The sequence below is a fragment of the Megalobrama amblycephala genome, linkage group LG1 (assembly GCF_018812025.1).
Source record: "Megalobrama amblycephala isolate DHTTF-2021 linkage group LG1, ASM1881202v1, whole genome shotgun sequence".
NCBI lineage: Eukaryota > Metazoa > Chordata > Actinopteri > Cypriniformes > Xenocyprididae > Megalobrama > Megalobrama amblycephala.
Genome location: NC_063044.1, coordinates 66,354,769 through 66,365,467, shown reverse-complemented (window position 1 = coordinate 66,365,467; position 10,699 = coordinate 66,354,769). Strand labels below are relative to the sequence as shown.

General features: G+C 34.9%; 1 protein-coding gene across 1 annotated transcript in view; it reads left to right on the top strand.

Moving 5' to 3' along the window:
- Positions 1-4,801: 4,801 nt before the first annotated feature.
- The window catches only part of LOC125273761 (ER lumen protein-retaining receptor 3-like), a 7,362-nt gene continuing 1,464 nt past the window's right edge, over positions 4,802-10,699 (top strand). Inside the window, exons 1-5 of the mRNA XM_048199455.1 lie at positions 4,802-5,213; positions 5,534-5,634; positions 8,352-8,510; positions 10,350-10,602; positions 10,682-10,693. Of these exons, the coding sequence (XP_048055412.1) occupies positions 5,123-5,213; positions 5,534-5,634; positions 8,352-8,510; positions 10,350-10,602; positions 10,682-10,693 (616 nt within the window). The 5' untranslated portion in view covers positions 4,802-5,122. The remainder of the gene's footprint in view (positions 5,214-5,533; positions 5,635-8,351; positions 8,511-10,349; positions 10,603-10,681; positions 10,694-10,699) is intronic.

Sequence of the window (10,699 nt, the reverse complement as noted above, 5' to 3'; positions counted from 1 at the left end):
CCCTTACAGATCCCACTTAAAACCCATCTGGGCATCCACGGCTGGCCCCCATGTGGATCCCGGGTGCAAGCCCACTTTAAACCCCTTCAGACTGGTGGTCCCCAAATGGATCTGACATAAATTGCCCAGTTAGGACCCACATAAGACTCTTACAGATCCCATTTAAAGCCCATCTGTGTAGCCATGTTGCAAAGCCCACTTTGGACCCCTTTGGGCAGGTGGGGCCCAAATGGGTCTGACATGAATTGCCCAATTAAGACCCATGCAGTACCCTTACAGGTCCCACTTTTAGTACGTCTGGGCTTCCACGGCTTGCCCCAATGTGGATCCCGGGTGCAAGCCCATAATGGGGCCCACATTTGCTGCCCATGAAGCCCTCATCTGGGCCCCACATGTCATTGCTGGCTGGGCATTGTGGATCTCGTGTACACTACTGCGGTGTTTCACAGTGTAAAAAGAAGGAACTTCCTAATTCTTTGCCCTCTGTCAACTGAGTTTACATGCGACACTCAGTCCAGCCATTCAAACGCACCCAAATGCTTAAACAGACTCACAGCACTGAAGGTAAACGGTGTCTCTCACAAACGCTCATTCACGTCAGGAGAACACAGATGAACAGCATCATGCGCTAAATATTTGTTAATGCCCTGCAGTTCATCCACATTTATCTCAAAGAGGAATTAACTCCGCTAACAGGGAACGTTCTCAGAACTTTGGCTAAGGTGTTCAATGTTATGAACAAACGTTCTTCCGTTAATTAACGTTAATAGAATGTTTGTTCAAAGTTATCTGTTCTTTAATAATGTCAAAACGTTCTACATCGGTTCATGGAACGTTTTTTTCCCCTCTGAAGAATTCTGACATTCCGTTTCAGAACGTTCAGGAACATTCAAAGTAACGTTCCTATGATGTTTACAAAATGTTAAAATGGAATGTTCCCTGTTTTAAAACATGTAAACATTTATAAACATGAACTGGACGTTTTAAACGTTTAGATAACAACCAGAAATAACGTTTATACAGGTTAACTTTATGTAGCTTACGTTAGCTAAGTTTTTAGAACATATTTTTGTTAGCTTGGCTCAAAGTAGGCTAAAGCTTTTACAACAGGTTCTTGCATGAGCCATGAATGAATAAATCATTTAGGACCTGGAGTATATGTGATTTTCTTTTGTCTGTCTGTTTGTTTGGATTAGTTTGTCGTGTTATATCATGTACATAATGTTTTGTGATGCAGTATAAGAGGGAGTTTTACTGTCCTCTAGAGGAAAACACTGGTATAGACACTGTCCACTTTATCCTTCTCTACACTTTCATTCTTTATTTTGACGATCTAATGCATTACTTTATTTATTCAAGCTGTTTATCGCAACATAATATAGCATACTGCTGCAGTTTTATTTAATTTTATTTTGCACTATGACTATTTTACGCTCCATTTGAGTATAATAATTTACTTTAAATTACATATTTTGCATTATTCACATTGTATGCAGCTGAACTGCAAATGCTTGACAATGCAAATCTCAGAGAGAGAGAGAGAGAGAGAGAGAGAGAGAGAGAGAGAGAGAGATTTGAGCTGTGATATGAATGTAGCCAAAGCAGCGAATCTGTGTGGTCTGTTTCACAGCTGAACTTCCAGTGTTTTCCATCCGAAGTCACAGAATGACAAGCTAAAATAAACCTACAAAGCCCACCTACGTAATGATGAGCATCTGTAGAAACAAACAAGAGATATCTGTATGGGCCATTCTACAGAACTGGTTCAAAGTCAGAGTTGGAAACGTCTTGAAAAAAATGTCTTTTTCCACAAATTTTGTATGTATGCAAATTGTATAATATCCAAGGTACACATTTCTAGTAATTGTACAGTTAATTCTCATAATGTATTTTCAGAAAGTTTAGGAATATTTTTCCTCTACCCAAATTTGTCATTACCGAAACACAATAAGAAGGGTTACATTGACCTATTAAGATTTTGTTTACACCTTGTAAATATATTTTTGCTATTAAAAAAAAAGTTTTCACAGGTAAATCAATAACAATTACAATTTTAACAATATTTCAAGTGTAATTTATGAGATTTGTTGTATTTTGAATCCAATCTTTCTTTGTAAAAGGCATAAAGTTTATCAAATTGATTCCAAAGTGAAGGTTTCATTAGTTTGAACTGAACCAAACACTAAAATAACATCTTAGTTGATCATTCAATATACTTTATTTTTGACAAAACATCCCTGTTTCAGTCGTGACAGCACAGTTTCGGTAGTGACATGTTACAGGATTTTAACTCACATACTAAAACAGATTAAAATACTAATGATTTGCATAACTGTACTAAAATTTAGTTTAATTCCCCCAAATAAATAATTACGTGTTTCCTTTTTGTCACTACCAAAATGATGATGACATGTTTTGGTCATGACTGTTTCGGTAGTGACAATTTTAGGTACTTATGAGCACATGGTTAGCTAGCACAGTTCTGAACAGTTGTACACACATAAAAACTAAATTTTATGGAATACCCCCCAAAAAATTTGCTTAATTGCAGAAAAAAGGTGTTTGGTAGGGACGTTCCTTAAAGTTACACACATATTTTCAGACGTTTGAACACATTTAACTCAAAATGATGGTACCCGTCTACTATGAAAGAGAGGCTGAACAGGATATTTCCTGATCAAGTCAAGTCACCTTTATTTATATAGCGCTTTTTTACAATGCAGATTGTTTCAAAGCAGCTTTACAGTGATAGCAGGAAACATAATTTAGGCTGTATAGCAGGTCTAGAAGAAAATAGTGTCATTGTCTAGTTTAAGTAAGTTCAGTATTGATTAATTTCCATTGTAAAAATCATTAGTTAATTTATTTAATTTATCTCAGCTCTGGAGAAAACAGTGACGTAATCATCCAGCTCAGTTCAGTTTGCATACAATGGTGTCAATGCAGGCAGATCAGTAGTATTGTTCAATATTAGGTGTGAAATAATGTTATGAAATAACTGGACTGCATATTGCCCAATGTGAAGCTGTGGTTGGCGTGAGGCTTTTCTGGGGCCAGTTGCATGAACTCAGTCACTATATTAAGACTGTGTCTTAAGAACTAGATTGACCAAGGGTAATCAATGTTATTTTTTGGTGGATCCAAAATGGTCAATATTCATATTCATGCATTTTATTCATATTTATGTTAATCATTTGTGACTTATGATTTATCAATTTTACTTTTGATTTCATATATTTATGTACTCCTACTTTATATATTAATTCTCAAGTATTTACACTTTATTGTACTCTTATGGTCATTATTCTTTTATATTTCAGAGTATGTATGCTTGTTATGTTCAATTGTTCTGCAAGTGTTCCAGTGTGACCGGTCACGCTGACACGTTTGTGGTTAGACATTGGACGCCTGCCAAGTGCTGCAGAAGTGATGTTTTTCAGAATTAGTTGCTCATTTGAATCCGATCAAAATATGTCTGTTTCTATTTCTGCTGACATTTGATAGTGTAAGATTTGCAAAATACCCTTAAGGGAAAGGCCCTATGACATCACTGATAAATCCATTGACCTTTCTGATTAACAAAACCAAGGTCTGAGTAAGTTCCATATAAGGTATAAAACTGACTGAGTCGTTGATAGGGTAGCTGTTCCCTCCTTTGCTCTCCTGGGCTTCTGCTTCTTCTCTCCTATCTGCAAATGTCTAAATTATTGTTATTTCTTCTGTATATTCTGATCTTCATCTATTAGATACAATACTCTGGATTTTACAAAACTCTAAAATTGTATTATTAACTATTAATTACTTTTTTCTGATTATTATGTTACCTTTTGGTTTTATTAAATATTTTCATTATCGATTAAAGTTTGCGTGTGAGGCTAAATTTAATTGTAATGAATAAATAATTTTCCTTCAACATCACAGCCTGGATATCATTTTCTCAAGTTTTCGCATCATTTTTCCAATTCAAAATACAGCAGTCTACCTTTTTATGTAACGGACTTTAAAAAATTAGGACCACTCTTCAAGAAAAAGCATTAGTGTCTTAACTTTTGAGACTAGTCTAAGTGGTTTATGCAACTGGCCCCTGCTTACTCAAAGAAAGTGTGGTTAAAATCAGTCTCAGCCAATGGACTCAAACATACACTGTTTCGATAGTGACATTAAAATGCGGGACACTTTTTTTTTTTTTTTTTTACATAAAGTTTTATAATTTAAGAATAAAATATAAAATAAATACTTTTTTAAACTTTACTTTAGAAAAAAAATATATTTTTATTTATTTATTTTAAAAAACATTGGGAATATATATATATATATATATATATATATATATATATATATATATATATATATTTTTTTTTTTTTTTTTTCCCCAAAAACAACAATGGAAAAAACTGCAAAAATTATTTCAATATCATTTTCACAAGTTCACAAGTTATTATTGTTGGATTCAATAGATAATAGAAGGATCTTAGACCAAACATCTAAAATTTGAAAACTTGAATGTTTTTTAAATGTTCTTTTGATTGTGGGACAGCAGTTTGCATCAGTTCTGTAGAATGGCCAGTATATGTCTGTTATGGTAGAAATAGTAGACTGATAAAACATGATCTTAACATGATATTAAACACACATAGATTTTTTTTAAGTATAATTATTTATCATAGCTAAAATGTTGAAACTGGAAAAATACTGTGAAATCTGCTTTTTTGCATGAATGTACTGTAATGCTGGCAGCTTCCCAGTTTGTTTTTTAGCTGAGGCGCTTCCTCTTTAAATGCGCGCGCCGCAGGGGGTGTGACGCGGGTCGTGAACGTGCGCGGTGAGGAAACCCGGATCCTGGTCGCGCGAACTCTCAGCCACGTCACCAATCAGCGGCGCGAGCGCACAGACCAGCGAATGCCATCAGAGAGTTACAGTAAATGATCACCGATTCCATTATAGCCTAAATATCTGATATATTAACTAGAGATTCATGCTAACAACCGGAGACCGTCTGGATGTAACGCGCGCGCGCTGAGCAACAGAAAGAAAGACTTTGTATTATTTCTGCAGGACGAACATCTGATCTGAGAACATCTGCAAAACTATTTCACTCCAGCGCTGATTACTGCTCTATAAGATGAATATCTTCCGACTGTCTGGAGATGTTTGTCATCTGGTCGCCATCATTATTCTGTTCCTGAAGATCTGGAGATCCAGATCATGCGCAGGTAATGTGCTTTTGTAGTTATTGTTATTATGTTATTGTGCACATCAGTGACTGAAGGACGGGAATGTGAAGAACTGGATGTAGAATTAATTTACGCGTGAAAAGCGCTTGAAACACTTTAAACGCGCAAATGACGCATAACGCGAGTGCTAAGGCTGTAAATAATGTTACGCGTTTGTTAACGCGAAGTTTTTTATTGTGTTTACGTGGCAGCTGATTGCAGTTTCTATGCAAGTTCTTTAGGGATCCGAGATCCTCTTTTGGCGTTTATGAGTCTGTTGTATTCTGATCTGTTGTGAAGTGTGTTGTTGTGTATTTCAGGTATTTCTGGGAAGTCTCAGGTGCTGTTCGCGCTGGTCTTCACCACCAGATATCTGGACCTGTTCACTGCCTTCATCTCCATCTACAACACTGTCATGAAGGTAAAGACTATGGAAACCCAATTTGCGCCACATAAGGGGAAAAATCATGCTTTGGTAAATCCTAATTATGACACAAAGCAATAATTATGAAATGAAAAGTATAAATTGAGATACTAAGTCATAATTATGATATAAAATGTATAGGTTATGAGATACTAAGTCATTATTATGATATAAAAATTATGAGATAGTCATAATTATGTTAAATAGTGGTAGTATGGAGCTGTAAAATTATATTTATTTATTTATTTATTTTTTTATTGCTGTTATTTCTGTTGTTATTGTTCATTTTTATTGTTTGTGTTTGATGATTATTGTGTGTTAATTGTGAGATGACTGGTGGCCCAAGACAAATTTCCCCATGTGGGATAATAAAATTTACCTTACCTATGATATAAAATTTTGACATAAGTCATAAGTATTATATAAAACATAAATTGACATACTAAGTCATAATTACGATATAAAAGGTGTAGATTGTGAGATGTTAAGTAAGTCATGATTATGAGATAAATACTAGAAATGATTAAACACTAAGTCATAATTATCAGATAAAAAGCATTAACAACATATGTGAAATTATGACAGTCACATACTGTCATAAGATACAGAGATACTAAGTCAAAATAATTATAAAAAGTATAAATAAAGAAATAGTCATAATTATGAGATATAGTATAAATGATGAGATACAAAGTCATAATTATTTGATAAAAAGTAAAAATTAAGTTATAATTATGATGTAAAGTTGAAATTATGAGATACTGAGTCATAATTTTGAATGTTTATATCAGAATGACTTAATATCTCATAATTTTTTACTTTTTATTTCAATGACTTGCTATCTAAATTTCAGTATCTAAAATTCGAAACTTTATCTCATAATTTGAGTATTTCATAATTTAAACTTTTTATCTCATAATTATGATATATATTATGAGATACTATGTCATAAATATGATATATACAGTGTAGATTATGAGTCATAATTATCAGATAAAAAGCACTGAAATTATGACAGTCATAATTTTGATATAAAGTCAAAATTATGAGAAGTCAAAATAATTATGATATAAAAAATATAAATTATGAGTCATAATTATTTAATAAAAAGTAAAAATAATGAAGTCATGATTTTGATATAAAGTTGAAATTATGAGAAACAAAGTCATAATTTAGAATATTTTATGTCATGACTTAATATCTCATAATTTCTATTTTTTATCTTAACTTGGTATCTAAATTTTGGTATCTAAACTAAACTTTTTATCATAATTGACTTTTTATCTCATAATTTGAGTTTTTCGTAATTTCAACTTTTTATCACTGAATTACAATATAAAAAGTATAGATTATGAGATTAATTTTAAAATACTTAATTTTTAATAAATACCTTTTAATAAAAGTGTATATTATGAGTCATAATTATCAGATAAAAAGTAGAAATTATGAAACAGTAAATCATTATTATCAGATAAAAAGCATAAACAGCATATGTTGAAATTATGAAAAACTAAGTCATAATAAATTAAATAAAAATAAATAAATAAATAATTATTATTAATTAAATAAACACTAATTAAAGTCATAATTATGAAAAAGTATAAATTATGAGATACAGTCATCATTATTTGATATAAAAAGTAAAAATTATGTCATACTTTTGATATAAAGTTGAAATTATGAGATACTAATTCATAATTTTACATGTTTTATGTCATAATGACTTGATATCTCATAATTTCTATATTTTAATATGGTATCTAAATTTGAAACTTTTTATGTCATAACTGACTTTTATCTCATAAATTGAGCATTTCATAATTTAAACTTTTATCACATCATTTTCGACTTATTGTCATAATTATGATTTTCTGAAGCATGATTTTTTTTCTTATATGTCAAAGAGGAGCTTCCATAAAAGACACACACACACACACACACACACACACACACACACACACACACACAGAGCAGATCTTTAAACTGTCATGGGTGTGTAGATGTTTGCACTGAATTGTTATGATAGTTAATCCATCTATTATTGTTTGTTTAAACTAATGCAAAACTCACGGTCAAGCTGTAGGCCATAATGTTCATGACACACCCACAACTAGTTTACTGAAGCCTTCAAATTACAAACACTCAAACTGTTCCTGCAGCGCTTGCAATACCAGGTCAAGGGTTTGAATCCCAGGGTTTTTTATCTGATAAAAACACATGCACATAAACAATGATGGAAACATGTTTACCGAATAAATCCCTTATTGCGCAACAATAAAGTCATGTGACTTTGCTTCAACAGATCACATGATCAAAAAATATTGGAGAGTGAGAGGTATGTTTGTATGGACGACAAGGTCCAAACATTCTTAAAAATCATTTTTGAAAAATGAGTCGCTTCAGTTGTTGATGGAAAACAGCCATCTCACACAATTGTTCCCAAACACTAGCATCCGAACGCAAGATAACGTGACAACGTTTATTGCGTTTCATCTGGTGCTAAAAAAGCCTGACTGAAGCATCTCCCATTTTTATTCGATATTTTGCATCGATTTCCCAGGAAGTGACGATTTTGTTCTCTTGAACACACAAGATGGAAAAGTTTTTTGTGATATTCTAGGTTTGCACACAAGTAAAATATGCAGCTTTGGAAGGAAAAATAGCTAGTGTAAATCACATCCAGACGTGTGTCTCTCTGTCTGCCTGTCTGTCAGGTGGTGTATCTGGTCTTGGCGTACGCCACCGTCAGCCTCATCTACTTCCGCTTCAGGAACTCATACGACTCTGAGAGCGATTCGTTCCGCGTGGAGTTCCTGCTGGTGCCGGTGGCCGGTCTGTCATTCCTGGAGAACTACGCCTTCACGCCGCTGGAGGTCAGAGTTATACAGTAACTGTCTATCTATCTGTCTATCTGACTGTCTATCTATTTATCTGTCTGTCTGTTTGTCTATATGTCTGTTTTCTGTCTATATCTGTCTATCTATATCTATCTGTCTTTCTGTCTATCTATGTCTACCTTCTGTCTACCTATCTGTCTGTCTGTCTGTCTATCTGTCCGTCTATGTCTATCTAACCATCTGCCTGTCTATCTAATCGTCTGTCTGTCTATCTATCTGTCTGTCTATCTAACCATCTGTCTGTCTATGTTTGTCTGTCTATATGTCTATAAGCTGTCTGTCGTCTATCTAACCATATGTCTGTCTGTCTATCTAACCATCTGCTGTCTATGTCTATCTAACCATCTGTCTGTCTATGTTTGTCTGTCTATATGTCTATAAGCCTGTCTGTCTGTCTATCTAACCATATGTCTGTCTGTCTATCTAACCATCTGTCTGTCTATGTCTATCTAACCATCTGTCTGTCTATGTTTGTCTGTCTAATGTCTATAAGCGTCTGTCTATCTAACCATCTTTCTGTCTGTCTGTCTATCTAACCATCTGTCTGTCTGTCTGTCTATATGTCTATCTGTCCGTCTATGTCTATCTAACCATCTGCCTGTCTGTCTGTCTATCTGTCTGTCTGTCTATATGTCTGTCTATCTAACCGTCTGTCTGTCTATATGTCATAAGCCTGTCTGTCTGTCTATCTAACCATATGTCTGTCTGTCTATCTAACCGTCTGTCTGTCTGTCTATCTAACTGTCTGTCTGTCTATATCTCTGTCTGTCTATCTATCTGTCTGTCTGTCTGTCTATCAGCCTGTCTGTCTGTCTGTCTATGTTTGCTTGTCTATATGTCTATAAGCCTGTCTGTCTGTCTATCTAACCATACGTCTGTCTGTCTATCTAACCATATGTCTGTCTGTCTATCTAACTGTCATCTGTGTTTGTCTGTCTATATGTCTATAAGCTAACCGTCTGTCTGTCTAACCGTGTCTATGTCTGTCTGTCTATCTATTTCTGTCTGTCTATCTGTCTGTCTCTCTAACCATCTATGTCCATCTATATGTCTATCTAACCATCTGTCTGTCTATCTAACCATCTGTCTGTCTGTCTGTCTATATGTCTATAAACTGTCTGTCTGTCTATCTAACCATGTCTGTCTGTCTGTCTATCTATCTATCTGTCTGTCTGTCTATGTCTGTCTGTCTGTCTATATGTCTATAAGCCTGTCTATCTAACCATCTATGTCTATATGTCTATCTACCATCTGTCTATCTGTCTATATGTCTGTCTATCTGTCCATGTCTGTCTGTCTATCTAACCATCTGTCTGTCTGTCTGTCTGTCTATATGTCTATAAGCCTGTCTGTCTGTCTATCTAACCATATGTCTGTCTGTCTATATGTCTATAAGCGTCTGTCTGTCTGTCTGTCTATCTAACCATCTATATGTCTATCTGTCTGTCTATCTGTCTGTCTATTATGTCTGTCTGTCTGTCTAACCATCTGTCTATATGTCTTCTATCTGTCTATATGTCTGTCTAACCATCTGTCTATCGTTCCATCTGTCCGTCTATATGTCTGTCTACTCTGTCATATCTGTCTGTCTGTCCATTGTCCGTCTATTTGTCTACCATGCTGTCTATATCTGTCTGTCCATCTGTCTATCTGTCCGTCTATGTCTGTCTGTCTGTCTATGTGTTTGTGTCTATGTCTGTCTGTCCAGTCTGTCTGTCTTTCTATCTGTTTGATTCATATTTCTGTGTCTGTCTATATGTCGTTCTCCATCTATCTATCTATCATTCCATCTGAGTCGGTGGCCATCCTGTGTAGATCATGTGGACGTTCTCCATCTATCTGGAGTCGGTGGCCATCCTGCCGCAGCTGTTCATGATCACTAAGACGGGCGAGGCCGAGTCCATCACCACACACTACCTGTTCTTCCTGGGTCTGTACCGCGCTCTGTACCTCGGTAACTGGGTGTGGCGCTATCACGTGGAGGGATTCTTCGACCAGATCGCCGTGGTGTCCGGCGTCGTCCAGACCATCTTCTACTGCGACTTCTTCTATCTCTACTTCACCAGAGGTCAGCAGACTTCACACACTTGCGTTTTTAATTTTTTTTAAATTAATACTCATCTGTCTGTCTCTCGCTTTCTCTGCAGTGCTGAGAGGAAGTGGAA